The sequence below is a fragment of the Esox lucius genome, chromosome 4, assembly GCF_011004845.1.
Source record: "Esox lucius isolate fEsoLuc1 chromosome 4, fEsoLuc1.pri, whole genome shotgun sequence".
Taxonomy (NCBI): domain Eukaryota; kingdom Metazoa; phylum Chordata; class Actinopteri; order Esociformes; family Esocidae; genus Esox; species Esox lucius.
In genome coordinates this window covers 8,615,323-8,636,109 of record NC_047572.1, presented here as the reverse complement: position 1 = coordinate 8,636,109, position 20,787 = coordinate 8,615,323, and the positions used below count along the sequence as shown (strand labels likewise).

The 20,787-nt window shown below is 39.6% G+C and overlaps 1 protein-coding gene across 2 annotated transcripts in view; it reads right to left on the bottom strand.

Annotated features, from left to right (window-relative positions):
- Nucleotides 1–3,391: 3,391 nt before the first annotated feature.
- The window catches only part of trpc3 (transient receptor potential cation channel, subfamily C, member 3), a 54,693-nt gene continuing 37,297 nt past the window's right edge, over nt 3,392–20,787 (bottom strand). For both annotated transcript variants that reach the window (XM_010865476.4, XM_020046154.2), the window contains 7 exons: nt 19,259–19,492; nt 16,923–17,187; nt 15,545–15,740; nt 14,610–14,819; nt 6,890–6,973; nt 6,715–6,790; nt 3,392–5,985 (listed from right to left, as the gene is read on the bottom strand). In XM_010865476.4, the coding sequence (XP_010863778.3) occupies nt 5,837–5,985; nt 6,715–6,790; nt 6,890–6,973; nt 14,610–14,819; nt 15,545–15,740; nt 16,923–17,187; nt 19,259–19,492 (1,214 nt within the window). In that variant the 3' untranslated portion in view covers nt 3,392–5,836. The remainder of the gene's footprint in view (nt 5,986–6,714; nt 6,791–6,889; nt 6,974–14,609; nt 14,820–15,544; nt 15,741–16,922; nt 17,188–19,258; nt 19,493–20,787) is intronic.

Genomic DNA, 20,787 nt, shown 5'->3' with positions numbered 1-20,787 from the left:
TTGAAAGTGTACTCTGATGAAGCCCCGCTGCCCTATGCACTTTGAGTGCTCTCCATTGTAGTTTGTTATTATAACTCTTAAGTGGCAGCTAGATTTGGACATTCATCTGGCTGGAAATAATGGATGATGATTTAGGATCAACTTTGGTTGTCCAACAGATCCCAGCGAAACTTAACAGTAACCCCGGTGATTGGTTATATATGCGAGGCAAGGGTGATAATGAGGTAGTCAAAACATTAAACTCACCAGAGCTCACCCTTCCGCTTCACAATTCGCTAGTTGACGATATATGTCATTTTGAAATGAATGGGAGCTGGGCGCGAGAGCTGGTGCTGCCATCGTTCAGTCTTTTGTTGCTACATGCTGCTAGAGAAAATGAATGCTACGTTACTCGTTAACTTTAAAAGGGGTTACAGTCTGACTACTGTAACCCCTAAACACTGCTGGTAGACTGGATATAATTAAGGGAAGGAGGAACAGAGGCAAATACATGTACAAAAACTGATCTTGAGGCAAATACAAATACAAAACCTGATCCTGAGACAAATACATATACATAACCTGATCTGAGGCAAATACAAAACCGGATCCTGAGACAAATACATATACAAAACCTGATCCATGACACCTCAGACTGGGGAGAAGATTAATCTTGACTCTCAGAAAGATGACATCCTGAAGCACACAGCCAAAACAATATGGAAATGACTTCAGATAATTTCGATTATTGACATGTTTGTGCCCTGAATATAAATTAAATGTGTTATGGCCATTTACACATCAGCTACTTTGACCACAACCTGAGAAATAACTGAATGTGCCGGATGCATATTTACATTGGTGTAGAGAATAAAGTTTATTCCTGGTTCTCGTGGCAACATCTGATTTTGCTGGTCTCTTTCTACACCTTAGCTCTGTTAATTTTTGCTTCCAATAGTCCTATGTTGATAAATTAGATTGTACAAAATATATACTCTATGCTTTCTTTCTAAACTACAATTTTGACCATTTTGATCACATTAAACAAAAGCAAACAATTGTGGCAAGCCTCACATCATCACTTTCATTGCTACTACTAATTAACATCTAGTTGATGTTCTGTTTCCCCTTTTCTGATTTAGCACCTATTTCTTCCACTCTGTTTTAAGGATTTTTGAATGGCTTTTTGTGCATTGAAGTGAAATGACATATACACTTCTCTTCATTCAGTGATGGTATCATATATTTTTTTTTTATATATTAATTAAAAAAAAGATTATATAAAACTCTATATAAAAAATAGAGCCATATGTAGCAAGGAAACAGAAACTGCTCTGTTCAATTCGTTTGTATTCACTGTGGTGGATAACAACAATTCTATAAACCAAGCACTATTTCTTTTCCTTCACAGACCAAATCACATGGGACAGCGAACCATTGTTTGGTAAACACGTTTTTAGGGTGCTTTGAGCAATCTTGTCAACTGTAAAACTGATATGACAATGACAAAGGACTAAACGGGGCATACAAAAACAACTGCAGCTAAGCCAGGTAGCCATAACCACAGTTTAACTGCAGACAAGCAAAAACATGATAGGATCAGGTTCGTGCATTTCATGCTTGATGTTGAACTGGTTCTTCCAGCCTATGCAACACATGTTGTTTTGGCTGAGTCATTCACAGGTCTACTAGGTTCCTAACCAGGGGTACTAGGACCTCTGGGTGTACCTGGCCTATCGACTGGGGGGTACATTTGAAGACTCATGAGATTGTGGGCTTACTGGAAAAGGGGGGGCTTGTGGAAGAGCAATGTGTAATGAGCAATACCACAAATTGCTAGAGAAATCTTGAATGAAATGTTGAATATAGGTATCTGACCACATACAATTGTTGAATGCAAGCACTATCTACTGCCATACAGCTTATTCCACTGTAATTACTTAAGTGAATGGACATGGTAATAGATTGGCAGAACAATATGGTCAATTACTTGCAGTAATAGATTGTTATGCTAACAGTTCAATCAATTACTAAAACTACACACATTTAATTCAAAAGACTCAGCTTGCGAGTTTCATTGTCTATGCTGTATTGGATGTTTTAACCCAAATCTGTTCTACTTTCCCCTCCTCTTTTCATGCATAAATTGGCCCTTTTCAAGAGGATCAAAATGACTGCAGGCCGTTGCATCATAATTAACATCATTATTAATTTGTTTTCACTCAGTCAGTCACAATTAACCATGATACATTATGGTTTTGCCCCCTTAAACACAGCTGTTATGATTGGATATTAGTATTAAATTACAACTATCTTATGTAAACAGTCATGTGAAACGGCTGCGATGTGGTTTGGCCGATCTTCAGTTGAGGACCCAATTCAATCTCGTGTAGAACATTGCTGCCCCCTAGTTGGGAAATACATTATGCGCAGATCACAAGTGAACGCTAGTGAAAGGTACTACGTTTCTTGACTTTGTCCCTTCTTGACTTTGACTCCCTGCTACCACATTATTACTCTGAAATTATACATTCTGAAAGGATTGTCAAACGTATATCTTAAAAATTAATTATGTTTGATTCTTTACATACAGTGTGTGTTTACTTAATATGATTTGCATACTGTGCCAAATAAGGAAGAGAGTGACATATGTTATTGGGCTCATTTAATTTAGTGAAGTGAGTGCTATGGTACTACCTAATATTTTAGCATTTATCAAAGGAAATGACTAAGCATCCCCTCATTGAGATTTCAGGAAAAAAAAGGAAGGATTTACAAGATCTGATTGGATTACAAAGAAATCACACATTTTTCCAAAGGCATTTTATATAGAAAACAAGTTAAAAATATGCATTACCATATAATATCTAGATTTTACGATTGTAAAATTATGTAATTATGTCCATCAAACTGTCATATATATATATGAAAATGCATAGCTTATGTGAAAAATACCCTACTGTAACTCAAACATTATGACACAAGCTATACCTCAATAAATAGTTGGTACATGTATCCAAAACTAGTAGAGACCTACCTCAACATTCTCTTCAACAACATAGCACATCTGAAATATAACATTATATTACATTATATAACATATGAGTTTCCCAAAAAGTTAGGATGCTGAGAAAAGCGCACAGCTTTCTATTAGCGCACAGTTCAAAAGCCAGCATCCATGATGGTACGGGGGTACATTAGAGCACATGGCATGGGTGACTGCACATCTGTGACGGCACCATTAATACTGAACAATATATACTGGTTTTGGAACAACATGCTGCCATCCAGACGAGTCTGGGTGCTAAACTGGCCTGCCTGCCGTCTGTTATGTTGTCTTTATGCTATTTTCAATTAAATATAGGGATAAATGATTTGCACATCATTGCATTCTGCTTTTCTTTACATTTTACACAGCATCCCACCTTTTTTGGAAATGGGGTTTTATATATATTTTATATGGTTGTCCATTTCAAGCTTTTGCAACACAGTAGCTATGGATTTTCATATAATGTATGCATAAAAATATTATTTCAACTATTTTTGTTTTCCTTAAAAAGAGAGAAAAAAAGAATTCCCACCATTATTGAACCAGAATAAATATTATTTACAGTGTAAGAACAACCAATGGAAAATCTTTCTATCAAATACAATATGTAATCAAATGCATGTTTTTGTTCCCAAGAATAATTACAATATAGATATCAGACATAGGGAATAAAATATATCCTGCATAGATAATTGATAGAGGAAATGTAGAGCTATATATTATACCAATAAATAGTTAAGTGGGTGTGTAAACCAACCCTGGTCCCGAAGAGGTGATTTTCAACTTTCTAATGAAAATAGGTTGACCCACACAAGGACCTCTTTAAATGATGTGGTGCACTTCATAGTATTCATTATGAAGAATGAGATCATTAAAAGTAATGAAGAGACCCAAAGACTTACCAAGTATAATAAGAATTATATTGTGGAATACAAGAAGCAAGCATAGTATAGACTTGCCACATTATGCCAAGTCCCATTTAAGTCAACACGAGGTCTACTGTAACCTGAGATGGCTGGTACATGTTATTTATCTTATAGACGTCTCACAATTGCACAGATTGAGTTTGAATAAAATGAAGTATGCAATCTTAACACTCTGCTTGCCTATTGGCATTTCTGAATCTTAATCTAGAGCTTGTCAATGTGTTACAAGCTTCAGGATATCATCCTGTACTGCATAGCCATTGCATGTGCATTAACACAATCCAGGACCAGAGCTGGACACTTCTAAAACACAATATTGACCCCGAAATAGCCAAAGCACTAGGAATAACAAAGGCAGTGTTTAAAATACAGGTGCTTCGCAACCAGGTGCACATTGACCAGAAAAAGAAACATAATATGTCAATATAATAAAAGAAAATTCCCCCTAGGTGAAAACCACTGGCTGAAGTATACAGATTTCTGAGTCTTAATACTTAAACATGTACTGGAGGCAGATCTGCCCTGGGACAAATGTAGAAATTAATGTGATAAGTTGAGTCAGTTGAGAGGACGGCGGTGACACAGTTGTGACACAGTTGAAGTTAATGTTTACAATGGTCAAAAGTGCTCAGCACATTCAGCTTGTTTCAAATGCAAACTCGTCCACTAAGTCAGAGCAGGTCTGCCTCCAGTACGTTTAATTAATACTCAAAAATGCAAAGTATATAATGGGTTAGAAAGGTTTGTACGCTGATGAAAAAACAAAAATGACTGAAAGTAATTAAAATACAATAATTATGATATTTTATACTCTTGCTCAGCAGAGGCAGCATTGAAAACAGTTTGTCTTTCCCTCAGAAGGGTAGATGTCAAAATCATGTACACCTGTAGTGGAAGCAAAATATCCCACGTCATATCAAAGATCCACCACTATATTTGGCAGTAAGTGGTTAATTTCTAATCAGGCATTCTCATTACAAAACCATACATAGAACTGGTGGGCATGGCCAAATAACTTTTTTTATGTCACCTAAGCACCTTCTCCCAAACCCAGTGGTAATGCTGTTTAGTAAATTAGAGACATTTACATTTACTGGATGACATGGCAATTTTGCTTTTTGACAGCTCACAGGGTTGGCTTCAAGATGTGTGCAGAACGTGCAGAAAGCAGATGCATATTCTGTATACTGTAAAATATGGAGGTGGATCTTCCGTGTTATGGGGCTACTTTGCATCCACATGTCCTGGACCCCTTAGGTCAACGGCATTATGTGGTATTAGAATATTTTAACCAAACGCTTGCTTGACTCTGTCAGAAAGCTGCTACATGCAACAAGCGGATTTTCCGATATTTCTGTCAGGTGAGGTATTGATAAAAGAGGTGTAAATGATCTTGACCTCTTCTGGTTTAATAAAAAAAATATATGTATATGTTATAGTCATTTTTGTTCCAACTTTTATAACCGTACAAACTTTCCCCATCATATTAAATCATACAAATATATAAAAAATTATAACACAATATTTTTGTCCTAATAATGACCTGGGGTAGAAGTCTCCCCCAGGTACAGATCTAGGATCAGCTTACCCTTGCCTAATTCAAACCTTTTACATTAACAGGGAAAATTAAGTCTGACCCAAGATCTCCCCACACCAAATAAGCAACAATACTTTTTTACTCTTTTCTTGAGCTGTGTATGTGTTTAAACTGCTTTCAACAGTCCAAGAAACATACAGTTATAAGATGGGTTATTAAGTACACATACTGTTTTATTAAATAGTTTTACCAGGTGTTTTTTGTGGTGTGTGGAGAAAATACTTTGACACTGCCCACTTTGGGGGACTCTCCTTGTATCTGTTGAACTGTGGGGATGCAGTGGTGTTAATCACAGGGCAAGTGTGTAGGGCCTATGTTAATTTTGTCACTCAGCTTCTGAATAAGCAAGGACAGCTCATCTGTGGCCTGAGACTTGTCTTCCAGGAGTTCGTAGCGTAAACTGGAGATGTCCTGCTTGATTTCTTTAAGTTCACCTGCGAAGGGACCCAAGGAGAAACAATATGAAGTCATTTATTTTGAAGTTGTTTTGTATTGAAGAATTCCATTCTCAAAGGCAATCCACCACATGCCAATTTTGAACTGATGTACTTTCCATTATGAAATATTTATTATCTACGCAATACAGTTGACGGTTTATTTTAACTTCAAACGCCAAGGACAACCCTGAGGAATTTGCGAAATTTGCAGTCCTCTGTCTACCCTAGAGAACGATTTCTTGTTTCTTTGTAACAATACTGCAAAAGTTCCTCAAAGACAATTTCAGATGAGGTATTTCAAAGTAAAATTACAGAGAGACAAGAAGACAGATCGCCCACTGGATGCAATCCTTCCCATAGGGATCTCAATACAGTATTCTGATCCCAAAAGTAGAATGTTTTTGTTTTTAAATATAAAAAAAACATTAGCATTTTTTATTTTTTACCTTTTCCAAAGTTTCTTGAAGAAAACATTGTTAAGACGGAGGCCAGGTTGAATTTAGGTATTGCAAACACAACCCATAGTAGACATTTACAAATACAGAAAGATGTAAGAAAGTGCCAATATTGCTAAATGGGATTTCATCAGGTCGTGCTTGGCTCTGCCCACCTCCTTTCATAGGTTCTCTGCAATCTTCATTAGCCTTCCATTGAAAAACATCTTGTTTTGGGGTATTCTTGGTTTAAATATATACATATCTGGTAAATGTTTAAATGCAACTTTACCTTCATTGACTTCATCATTTTCTTTGTCCACTTGGGCTTTCAACACATAGCGTTTGATGAGCCTCTTCATGATTTGCTTTAACAAGAAAAAAAAGGTCCACATTTCCTATATGCTAATTATGTTTATGTGACATTTTGGCTGAACATGATATTTCATACCGAGATGTCACCGTACCTGATAGCGAGTGGGTTGGTTCAGGATGCTGTTAAAACTGTGGGAATCTGCAATGCGCAGGTTGGACTGGGTGAAGAGATTGAGCTGCAAACCCAGAACAAACAAACATTTGATTATTTGATTGTAAACTGGATACTCAACCATCATGACAATCCAGTAAGGGTTATGTGAGTTGTTAATACCTGTACGCACACAAAATACACTGCTCAAAAAAAATTAAGGGAATGTGTAATCATCACAGTATAACACCAAGTCAGTTAAACCTCAGGGATATCAATCTGTCCAGTTAGGAAGCATAAGCGATTATGAATCAATGTCACCTGTTTTGGTACAAATGAAAGTGACAACAGGTTAGGGTGACCAGATTCAATAGGGTGAAATACGGGACAGTCAAACTATTACACCACCATCCCCACCCCACAGACACACACACCACCTACACAACAAAAAGTAGGGCCTACTATTTTAATGTACATAAAATTGTATAAACAAACAAAAATACAGTATCTTTGTGTGTACAGTAATTGTCTAGATACAGTATCCAGACAATCACTTAGACTGAAGCAACAAAAGAGTGTTTCACTCAGAACAAAACATTAGCGTAGATGTTTCTAAGAAAAAGGCCAAGATGAACAGTTTCCACTGTAAAAGCTATACTATAATAAAATATTGCATATGTAACCAATTCATGAATTGGATTGAAACCACAAAAGACTGTTTGCATTCCGGATAATGTGAACTCATTAAGCTCTGAAAAAGTAACACAGCAACAACTGTAATAACATAACAGAATTATATCTACTCACTAATTTGATTTGGTGAGTGTGGAGTCCGTAGGCCTGTACTTTTCGCATAAGGCAGTCTTCCTCAGAGTACGCTTGTTGTTAATGACTTTGTCATATAAATCTGTGCACTTTTATATAAATTTAGGCTGTTACACAAGGAGAGCTGGACAGGGCCGTAGAAGGGCATCAACCCTGCAGCAGGACCGGTATCTGCTCCTTTGTGTGAGGAGGAACAGGAGTTGTACTGCCAAAGCCCTACAAAATGACCTCCAGTGGGCTACTGTGGTTTCTGACCAAACTCAACAAACAAACATATTACACTCATATGTATCCATAATATTAAATACTTCTAACATACTGTTCATACTCCACTTCCTACTCTTTCTAAAATTGATGCTAATTTACATAGTTATATATATTATTATATGGCCATACTTGCCATATCTATAATATTCAATACTACTACCAATATTTCTGCTAGTTTACAGTACTCTTCTGTTATGTACAGTGTTATGTATATTATTGCTATATTTTTTTGCTGTATATATTTTTTTCTTCTTAATTCTCACTATGTAGTTGTAGTGTGCTATGCCACCATTCATAAGGTTATTACACTCATATGTATCTATAATATTCTGTAATATACAATAATTCTAACAAATTACATTATGTATATTATTGCCATATCTATAATGTTCAATATTACTCCATAGATTGCTGCTAGTTTACGGTACTCCTCTGCTAGTGTACAGTCGAACACTGAATCTGCCATAACATTATGACCACCTGCCTAATATTGTGTAATTCACCCTTTTGCCGCCAAAACAGCCCTGACCAATCGAGGCATGGACTCCACTAGACCTCTGAAGGTGTGCTGTGGTATCTGGCACCAAGACATTAGCAGCAGATCCTTTAAGTCCTGTATGTTGCGAGGTGGGGCCTCCATGGATCAGACCTGTTTGTCCAGCACATCCCACAGATGCTCGATTGAATTGAGATCTGGGGAATTTAAAGGCCAAGTCAACACCTTGAACTTCTTGTTGTGTTCCTCAAACCATTCTTGAACCATTTTTGCTTTGTGGCAGGGCGCATTATCCTGCTGAAAGAGGCCAGTGCCATCAGGGAATACCGTTGCCATGAAAGGGTGCACATGGTCTGCAACAATGCTTAGGTATGTGATACATGTTAAAGTAACATCCACATGAATGGCAGGACCCAAGGTATCCCAGCAGAACATTGCCCAAAGCAACACACTGCCTCTGCCGGCTTACCTCCTTCCCGTAGTTCATCCTGGTGCCATGTGTTCTCCAGGTAAGCGACGCACACGCACCCAGCCATAGATGTGATGTAAAAGAAATGTGATTCACCAGACCAGACCACCTTCTTCCATTGCTCCATGGTTCAGTTCTGATGCTCACATGGCCATTTGTAGGCGCTTTCGGATATGGACTCCCTAATATATCCCACCCATTGACAGGTGCCATGATAACAAGATTATCAGTGTTATTCACTTCACCTGTCAGTGGTCGTAATGTTATGGCTGATTGATGTATAGTATTGCTATATTTTTTTTTGGCTATATTTTTGCTTAAATATTTATCTTCTCAATTCTCACTACATAATTGTCGGATGCCATGTCACAAGAAATTAATTGTGCAAGATGATGCTATGTTGTTCGGTGCATTTGACAAATAAACCTTGAAACTTGCCAGAGAACACCAGAATTGGCAGGTCTGCCATTGGAGCCCCATTTTCATCACAGATAAGAGCAGGTTCACACTGAGCACATGTGACAGACATGAAAGAGTCTGGAGACGCTGTGGTGAACGTTATGCTGCCTGCAACATCAACCAGCATGACCGGTTTGGCGGTGGGTCAGTGATGGTCTGAGGAGGCATATCCTTGGAGGATCGCACAGACCTCTACGTGCTTGCCAACGGTGCCCAGCCTCATGTGGCCAGTGTGTAGACAGTTCCTGGATGACAAAGGCATTGAGGCCATTGACTGGCCCTCATGTTCCCCAAACCTGAGTCAAATTGAGAACTTCTGAGACGTTATGTAGCGGTTCATCTGACGCCACCAAGTAGCGTCAAAGCCTGTTCAGGAGCTCACTGATGCCCTGATCCAGGTCTGGGAGGAGATCCCCCAGGACACCATCCACTGTCTCATCAGGAGCATGCCCAGACATTGTCGGGAGTGTATACAGGCATGCAGGGGCCATACACACTACTGAGTCACATTACGAGTTGCCGTGATGAAATTCAGGCAAGTTGGAACTGCCTGTGATTTCAGTTGTTTACCTTGATTTTTGGTGAGTTTAAATCCAGCCCTCAATCGGTGATTTGTTGATTTTGGTTTCCTGGTTTCCAGATTTACAGTGAACATTTTGATCTTTATTATATTTTGTTAATCGAGACCCGATGTGCGATTTAGATCTTCTCTTCATTTTTTTGAGCAGTGTATTAAAAAGCTATTACCAATCAGTTCTGGAATATTTGCTGACAAAAAAAACCTGCTTATGAGGTCAGTGTCTTCCCAGTGAGCACCATAAAAATACATTTTTTGGTTCTGCCTGGAATGGTCTTTTTGTCGAGCACATCCAAACAAATCACAGACGTCACACCACGAACAAATCTAGTCCAAACATTTAGTAGATGTGCATACCTGGTTAGGATTCAGTATGGATATTTAATGTGTAATGGTCAAGGCAGAGCCGATGAGCTGGCTCATTTGGCGCCAAAATGCTCTTTATTCAAAATGCTTATAAACAGAACCATGAACCAAGTGCAAATCTCCCATTAAAATTGAGGGAGTAGGCTAGAATTAGGTAGGAGCATGAAATGTATGTCGAAATAGGTTGCATATATCTGCGAGTAATCACTGAGCCAAATAAAGAAAGACACATTTCACTAGCCAGAATCACCACCCATGCCTCAGTGGTATATGTGCAGCAGAAGAAGCAGTTAAGACCACTGGAGCACCATAAGTCAGTGGTTCCCAACCCTGGCCCTTAAGCACCCCCAACAGGTCACATTTTTGTTGTAGGCCTGGACAAGCACCCACAATTCAAGTCAATGAGGCCCTGATAATTATTTGAGAAATTGAATCAGCTGTGCTTGGCTGGGCTATATTTTGATGAATTAAAACCAAAACAACCCCACAGCTTATGCTTCCATGACCGTTTGCTAGTGAAGACCACATTGTACACTACCTACGATCGCTCTTCATTTTACCTTGGGGCTCGTCTGTTAAGATAACAACGCTTCTTTTCACTTGTCAGATTTTCAATTGAATCAGGCCTTGGAGAAGAAATCAATGAGTTCAAACAACATTAACGTAAGGGTGGCGGGGGAGAAAGAGCAGTGAGGGAGAGAGAAGGAGAGACCCTTGCCAAGTCCAGAATGATACATCTCAGGCCAGGATGGCGCGGTGGCAAAGTCACTTGCCTCACAATCAACCGCTTCATTGCGAGACCAAGGGTCAAACCTTGCTGGCGAATTAACCCAGGGGTCCTGAAGTGGTCGGTGTTCTTGGCCATCACTGTCTGGGTTTTGTGGTGGGGTGTATTAATACACAGTTAGTGATGTGGTTGCCTTTCCTCGCTCTAGCGACTCCCTGCGAGCTTGTTTAAGGTTGAGGAGCGGAGAGTGTCTTCCTTCTTGCTCGAAAGGATTCCGCTCTAGACTTGTTTGAGCCAGCATCCTGATAAGGACGTGAGCGTCGTTGTAGAAGATATTTCTTGACATTGACTGTCCTGAGTTCGCAGGGAGTTGATATTATGAAGCAGGGCCTTAATCATAAATTGGATATCACAAAACTAGTTTGAAAGAAGTGTAAATCCTCTTGATACTGGTTTTCTGTAAGCCCCATGGAGGTCTGTTGATTGAATTTGTGCCGGTGGTATCTGAGATATTGCTTTAGTTAGTGAGATTTATCCCATGAGCATGTGTTTATCAAATGTCATTCCTTTTAGTGAATTACATCAATACTATAGTGAACACATCAATAGTAAAAACATGTGCCAGTTATTGTTTCATCATATGGGTTCTTGAGGAAGATTTGCTCCCTGTAGAAGAGGGACCCATTACAGTTCATGAATGTTATCATTTTGAACTGCTTATTACAAAATCTATTTTACAGTCATTTTGTAAATGCTGTATCTCTTTGTAACAAGACACAACATTTATAATAGTTGTATAAAATTTAGGCCAGTGTTTTCTGTGCTATTGCATGTGACTTCAGGGTTGAGAAGAACACATTAAGTCTGCTAAAGTATATTATAATAAAAATAATAATAATCCTCTAAACTACATTGGCTGAAACCAGCCAATTGTCATGTTGAAGTCAGACTTGATAAATAGTCTCTGCTCTTACTAAATCCTGGTAATCCAGAGACTACAATTCACACAAAGAGCCTATGCATCCCTTTAGGTGTATTGCATTCATCATTTTTGCATTGTTAACATAGCTAGCTACAGATATTGCTGATGCCAATGATCCTCTCTAGGCCCATAAAGAGATGAGTACAAATGAACATGGAGACAGCTCTGCATTAGGAAATGTATGATGAATAATAACATACAGTGGCAATCATAACCTACAGAGATCTCCCCAATAAATGTATGCCATGTTGAATCCACTTAGATTGGTTTTGCTGTATTCTTCCTGTACTCGGATCTCCTTTATTTGACCACTGGTAAATGGTTGCCGCTGAAGGGCCTTTCCTTTGCTCTGAGGCATAATATTTAATAAAAGCCATGAATGGGCTGTGGATTATTGTTTTTTTCTCCACTGAGATTAGACCTGTGTGGCTCATTGTGTAGTGTCTGTTCCAGACACTTGCTCAATGGTTTCTCTTTTTTCAAGGTCATTGTCACTGTCCTCATTTGTCAATTGAAGTTATATCAGTCTACAATCTGAGCCACCACCTCCAGAACACATACAGTGGGGAGAGCAAGTATTTGATACACTGCTGATTTTGCAGGTTTTCCTACTTACAAAGCATGTAGAGGTCTGTAGTTTTTATCATAGGTACACTTCAACTGTGAGAGTTGAAGTGTACCAGAAAATCACATTGTATGATTTTTAAATAATTAATTTGCCTTTTATTGCATGACATAAATATTTGATCACCTACCAACCAGTAAGAATTCCGGCTCTCACAGACCTGTTAGTTTTCTTTAAGAAGCCCTCCTGTTCTCCACTCATTACCTGTATTAACTGCACCTGTTTGAACTCGTTACCTGTATAAAAGACACCTGTACACACACTCAATCAAACAGACTCCAACCTCTCCACAATGGCCAAGACCAAAGAGCTGTGTAAGGACATCAGGGATAAAATTGTAGACCTGCACAAGGCTGGGATGGGGTACAGGACAATAGGCAAGCAGCTTAGTGAGAAGGCAACAACTGTTGGCACAATTATTAGAAAATGGAAGAAGTTGAAGATGACGGTCAATCTCCCTCTGTCTGGGGCTCCATGCAAGAGCTCACCTCGTGGGGCATCAATGATCACGAGGAAGATGAGGGATCAGCCCAGAACTACACGGCAGGACCTGGTCAATGACCTGAAGAGAGCTGGGTCTCAAAGAAAACCATTAGTAACACACTACGCCGTCATAGATTAAAATCCTGCAGCGCATGTCAAGGCCCGTCTGAAGTTTTCCAATGACCATCTGGATGATCCAGAGAAGGAATGGGAGAAGGTCATGTGGTCTGATGAGGCAAAAATAGAGCTTTTTGGTCTAAACTCCACTCGCTGTGTTTGGAAGAAGAAGAAGGATGAGTACAACCCCAAGAACACCATCCCAACCGTGAAGCATGGAGGTGGAAACATTCTTTGGGGATGCTTTTCTGCAAAGGGGACAGGACGACTGCACCGTATTGAGGGGAGGATGGATGGGGCCATGTATCGCAAGATCTTGGCCAACAACCTCCTTCCCTCAGTAAGAGCATTGAAGATGGGTCGTGGCTGGGTCTTCCAGCATGACAACGACCCGAAACACACAGCCAGGGCAACTAAGGAGTGGCTCCGTAAGAAGCATCTCAAGGTCCTGGAGTGGCCTAGCCAGTCTCCAGACCTGAACTCAATAGAAAATCTTTGGAGGGAGCTGAAAGTCCATATTGCCCAGTGACAGCCCCGAAACCTGAAGGCTCTGGAGAAGGTCTGTATGGAGGAGTGGGCCAAAATCCCTGCTGCAGTGTGTGCAAACCTGGTCAAGAACTACAGGAAACGTATGATCTCTTTGCAAACCTAGGTTTCTGTACCAAATGTTAGATGTATCAAATACTTATGTCATGCAATAAAATCCAAATTGATTTTTTTTTTAGATTCATTCACTCATAGTTGAAGAATACCTATGATAAAAATTACAGATTTCTACATGCTTTGTAAGTGGGAAAACCTGCAAAATCGACAGTGTATCAAATACTTGTTCTCCCCACTGTAATACTAGTGCGTGAGTGGGAGAATCTGATCCACTGCGGTTCTAGCTCACGCCTCAGCCAGAAAAATGGAGACCATGGACAAAAAACCTATTTCGATAGTGAGGGACACATTTACCTGGGGGATTGGTATTGTTTCTAGATATTACATAAATGCATCTGTTGATGGGAATCTTTTTTCTTACAAACAGTAAGTGTAAAAGTCCAACTATTTATAAAAATGGCTAAATTGTCGGAAGAAGCTAGAAAGTGCCCGTAAATATAAAAGGTGGCATTTCTTGCTCAAATAATGAAATATGATGTGCTAAAGAGTATAGAGTTGCATGTATTAACAAACAACACTGTGGGGACCTAAAACCCCCAGATCTGTGATGCCTATCCCCTTTCCTGAAACCCAACCCTAATCCTAACCCAATTCTAACCTATACCTCAATAACCTCATCTAAATGCCTAAAATGAACTGCCCACACACAGAGAAATCCGCCATACCCTGGACTTTGAACTGTCCATCCCCAGCTCCACATCCTTCTTCAGTCTCCGTCGTTTGCAATGCAGCAAGCCAACTATCCACCTGATCAGGTGGTAGAGGGACTTGGGAGTGGGAACTACGCTGAAGGGGGGAGGTAGCGTCTTGCCGTTGTCAAAGTAGGACAGCCACAGCTTCGAGCGTGCAAATTTCCACTCCACATCTGCATCATCCTGAGAGATAAGCAGAGTTATTTCTCTCTCCAAGCATATGGCCCCTGGAAATCAAGAGATTGAGTGGACTGAGGAGAGCTTGGTTAATGTTTCAAACACAGCAAACCTACTTTGCTGTTGGTCTAATCTATGAGAAACACCAGTAGTTCATGACTAATACATTAGACACCACTGTTAGCCTAATATTAGCATCCAAAAGTATCCGAATTGTTCTGCCTCACAGGAAATTACTGCAGAGGCCTCATGTCACCTCTTCTAGCTTGTTTTGTGGATTAGCAAAGTAAATTCCCCCAACACATAACAAGGATCACCTAAAAAGGATTGATAAAAGCACTAACACAATAGGAGCGCATTTCACTGTGGCTTCAGCACAGCCGTGTGAAGTGAGAGCTAAAAATATTCCCATAACACATACCGAGGATAATCTTGAAATGATTGATTTCAGAGCTATTCGTAGCTGACCCCCCAATGTCCCACAATTAGAGACATCTGAAAATAATTGCATAGGGGCATCTTGTGCAAAACGTTACATAAAAAACCCCACTACCAAAAAAACTAAAAAACAAATTGCCCCAAAAAACACCGTAATGGATGCCACAGATTCACCACAAGTCAGGGGTCTCCTTCAGCTCACCCAGTGTTAACCCTAACAATTTGTTTTGAAAAAGACAATCTGACCCAGGATCAGCGATTATAAGCAACTTCACCTCAGATCAGTGACTCACCTCGATCTCCTGATAAGAGCTGTTGATCATGGCGATGAGCATATTAAGCAGCACCACCACCATTGTCACGTTGTAGATTCCGTAGAGCACGTAACCAATGTTCTCGATGAACTTGTGGTTGTACTTGAGCACCACGGAGGAAACCTCGGACAGTCCAAATATAGACCAGAACAGCGTCTTGAAGCTCTCCTCCACCCTGTGGTGTCCAAGGGGACAATAAGGTCACAGGAAAGATTGATCAGATTTATGGGTTTACAGTATGTGGCTGTGCCCAAGAAACATCATACATTACATATGGCCAGTAAGTGACAGGAGATAATGAAGTGCAACTTCCAAAAGCTGTATGTAATTATGTCAAACACCTTGTATGTAGACTAGGCATTAAGGGACAGAAGTAGCAATATGATTTCATCCTGTGGCAGTCATATACAGCTATATGAAGTCAGCTTGTATTGTAGCCTTTTGAGTGCCCAAATCTCTGAGGAAAATGTAAGAAAAATATGTAAGTATAGTTTAACATTCTCTTTTTATAGTGTCTGTTGCTGTATTATATATTTTCTGTAAAGCGAATTGCACAATTGTCCTTGGTAAGGGAATACATTACCATTGGGACACTTGGCAATCTTAAGTGGTGTGTGTGTTCCATTTGAGTGTGTGTGTGTGTGTTTGTGTGTTCCATTTTTGGCAGCTTGGGCCATAAAAATACAATTCAGACATTGGAGACAAAACACTAACGATAACAATGGGGAGGATTAGATTTTCTCAGCCTCACTTTGAAATGAGTAACCTTGGTAGGAATCTATTCCGGTGTGAAATGAGTTATTCTCGCTGAGCTGCCACAAGGTTTCAACCTTTTCCAATTCAGTTTTGTGGAACTCTCCATTTTCAACTGAGCTGATAGATTGAATGAACAAGCACTGAATAGCGCCAACATGCTGCTTGTAACTCCAGCATTGTGGGTTTGATTCCCACAGTTATCCAGTACCGTATTGATTGTATACACTCACGTCTGCTTAAATACACAGCAAATGCATTTCTGTTTGTAGATTGTTGGCATTCCTAATACTGTTTGTGTATCAACCTTATATACTTGTCTCACTGCTTTTGGTTTGTATTCATTTTAGGGGCTTTGGGAACAAAAAAAGCATTATTAAATTTGTACAAAGCCTAATGACAAGTAACAGCACACAAAGAAGTTCCTGGCCCTGACTGCAGACCCCCTTGAGTGACCATCAATAACAGTATTTTATGGTTTTACACAGCAACAGAGCCAGATCATCCTATCCCCATATAATAACCCAGTCCCATCAGGGTCTCCCCATGTCAGTTCCAATAAGTGTCCCCATAAAGGGGCCACAGTGTTTTCTGTATCACTCACGTGGTAAAAGCCGGGTTGACTTTGGCACCTAAGTAGTAGGAGTAGAGGATGAACATGCCAATCATGAAAGCCAGGAACACCATGATGAACAGGACCATGAACTTGAAGATGTCTTTGACCGTGCGCCCGAGGGAGATCTGAAGCGGTCCGAAGCTCTCGTTAGCCGGCAGAATGTAGGCAATGCGTGAGAAGCTCAGCACCACTGCGATGGCGTAAAGTCCTTCAGAGATCAGCTGGGGATCTGACGGCAGCCATTTGTCCCTCGCTGCACAGAGGAAGCAGTGACACTAGTAGTTCTCGCTTATAGGAACATGACCAATGTTTTCAATGTTTTTACCAAATGTGTTGCAAGATCCACATTGATGGACCTGATACAGTATGTTCCTAAAGAAAGGGTTTCACATTTCTGGACTTCCAGACACACAGTGGGAGGGGCAAAGTTTTCCTTCTAAATCATTTGGTTTAGCGACATCACCTAGCCTATCTGTGTTATAACCAAATGTACAAATCTCTAAGGCAAGACGCAAAACACACCCATGTTAAATTAAAATGTAGCCAGTGTTGTCTGAGATATTACATGTGAGGTATGCGCAAACAGGTAAATCAGATAAAACAAAATGAAACAAGAATAAAAATAAAGGGCCACCATTTGCATAGGCTCTCATTATCAATTAACAAGGGTTTATATAATCTGAAATGCTGGACTTTTGTTGACTGTTAGCATGTTCAATTATGTACAATAATAATTTTTTCCTGTATGCAGTGTACCCAATGGAAAAAAATTCAATTAAACAGTTATGTACAGATTGGCCAATTTGAGCCTATAGCATGAACAGTGATAATCATGCATTCATTTTCTAAGTGATTAGTACAGCTGCAATGATACTTTAAGCTTAATCTTCATTAACAGTGTTAAACATCCTGCAGGGTACGTGCCATGGAATGATGAGTATAGACATTTCAAAATGCATGTAACACGCTTACAGTAAGCAGAGGTGGGCTACAGGGCAACGTTAGTATTCTAAAATAAAACTTGGCCCGCACAAATCGTTTTATTCAGATTTATTTTAGAGAGAAAAAAGGGGAGTTATAATATCATTATGTCTAAATACTGGGAGGGGAAAAATACACTGAAGTAACTATTTGAGTTTTCAAATCAAAAGAAAAGAGACCAAACTAGTCGGTGTCTGAATTGCAGGTGTATCAGTCTCAAAAAACGCAGAATTATTCAATGTGTCATTAGGAGAGAGTCTCATATATCATAATAACATAAGCCAAACACGGGTAAATCGCATCGTCAAAGAGGAACAGTGGTCTTAAGTCAATGATGACCGACTGGGATACACGGACACTTAACAGGTTAGTTGCTCAGTGCCACAAAAGCTCAGCCTCATAAATTACCACATAATTGAATCAGCACCTCTGTGACCCAGTCTCAACAAATACTGCTGAGAGCTTCACAAAGCTGGAATTTATGGCAGGATTGCCTTTCGGAAACCATTTTTATCCCAGGCCAACGCACGAAGACACGTAACTTGGTGGAAAGAGGACAAAACCTGGACCCCTGAGCAATTGGAAAAAATGTATATGGTGTGATGAGTCATCTTACACCCTATTTCATAAGTCTGGACGGCTTTAGGTTTTGAGAAAGCCAAAGGATTTATTTAACCCAAAATGTTGGCTGCCAATTGCTAAACATGGTGGGGGATCTGGAATGGAATGAGGTGCCATGTTGTGGGAGTCATTGCGTCCAATGGTTGCTCTGCGTGTTTGTTTAAAGACCAGGGAATAAGAGTCCTTTTACAGGACCAGGTGCACCCTGTGGTGTAAACACTGTTCCAATGTACCATGATGATAATACCCCCATAAACGCTCCTAAACAAATTCAAGAGTGGTTTTATGAACACCTGGATGACGTCAAGCGGCTTCCACAGCCTTCCCGATCAGCCGATTCTGAACATCACTGAACCTAGTTGGTAATGTCTGAAGCGCAGAGTGTGACGCAGATTTATACCTCATTCATCCCTTAATGAACCGAAGGCTTTTCTTCTTAAAGAACGGTGCAATACCCCACTAAACACCGTTCAGGACCATTTCTGAATACAACGGGTGTCCCTACTCTTTATTAGGTAATTGATATTAATATATAGTTAGATGTTTGTTATTTCGTCCACCCCTATATATTAGATCTAGGTCTAGTAGTCTGGAGTGTTTATAACCAATTAATATTATAGGTCACATTAATGTACTGCCACAGGCCATACTTTGCCCACCCATGTGCTAAAGTAAAGCCTACTTGTCTTCTCTGCAAGTCCATACAAGAGGTCTTCACTCACCATATGTGAAGTATTTAACCTCTGGGGGTAAGGTTACTTGGGAGAGGTCAGTGGCGTGGACCTTTTCGTTGACATACTGCTGGGCTCTGTTGGCCTGTAGGAACGCGAAGAACCGGGCAGTGAAAGCGGCAATGAAGATGGAGAGCATGCCGAAATCCAGAACATTCCACAGCTGCTGGATGTATTCCCTGGGCCCCTCAGTCCAGAGCTCCTTACACTCAGACCACATCATTCCTGTAGAAAACAAATATATAAAAAAATGCTTGTTAGAGGCATTTACTGAATCCCTACAGATTAGTCTTTAAAATGTCAAAAGATGGAATGCAGGCATTGTCACTGCATTCATTTGTTTACTCAAACTGAGGAGAGTGAAAGAGGATGACGTTTGCTCTTTAGAAATCATTAATCTTGCATTTAGATGCTTGGTATACCTCTTGGGTCATGTCAAAGTGACTCATGATTACATTTTGGTTACTGTTGACGGTTGTGTTCAATGTGGCATGCAACAAAAAAACAATGTAAAAAAATGGAACAAATAAAAGATAACCTGGTTGTTTTCAGTTGAACTAGTCCAGGATGATTCAACCTGTTTCTATCAATTTTCAAACATACACAACCAATATACCTTCCCATGCTGAGAACTGAATGGAGACTACTGGGTAGAAGAGAGGAAGGAGAGGGCCCATTTGCAGATGTACCCAAAATTGGTATTTCAATCAAGTGAGAGCAACAGGGGGGACTGAAGATTCCTCCATGCCAAAATCTCATAATATTTCGCTCTCCCTGGAGTTATCCAATCCTCTTGCTAGCAAGTTTGCACTGTCGCTTGCTTTTTCCAATTTAGATCAGTCTGGCTGCTAAGCCTTAAGTAATACTGCAACAATGTGCAATGGAAAACCAACAGAATTTATTTTTCCTTTGAAGATGTAATTTATGTCACTGTTCACATCTGTTTTTTAAATTTGCAAAGGTCCAGACTGTCCATTCATGACTGCACTATATGGCAAATGATTTGACAATGACCTGTTCTTAAGAGCACATTGAGAAGATATATGGCTGGGCCAAAAAAAAAAAGCATGTTTAATTTTGTTATTAAAATTCTCTAGAGTAACAGACAGGGTAAAAATATAACCACTTTCTAGGGAGTCCTGGAAAGGAAAATAATGTATATACGGTATCTCACAAAAGTGAGTACATCCCTCACCCTGCACATATTTGATTATATCTTTTCATGTGACAACATGACAAGGTCTCACAAAAATGTAAGGGGTGTATTCACTTTTGTGAGATACTGTATGTACATTTTATATCAGGATTATTACACTAATTCACATCATTTAAAAGTTTATTTTCTAACCAATGAAATACTACTCATTGGACTTTTCCACATGTTGTGAAATCAATATGGATTTGATTAGGAATTTCTGTGTGCAATCAAGGTGTTTCATTTGTTTTCAGATTAAATGCACCTGTCTTTAGAGACTTGAAAGGTCCCAAAGTTGGTTTGTACAATTCCTAAACAAAAAAAG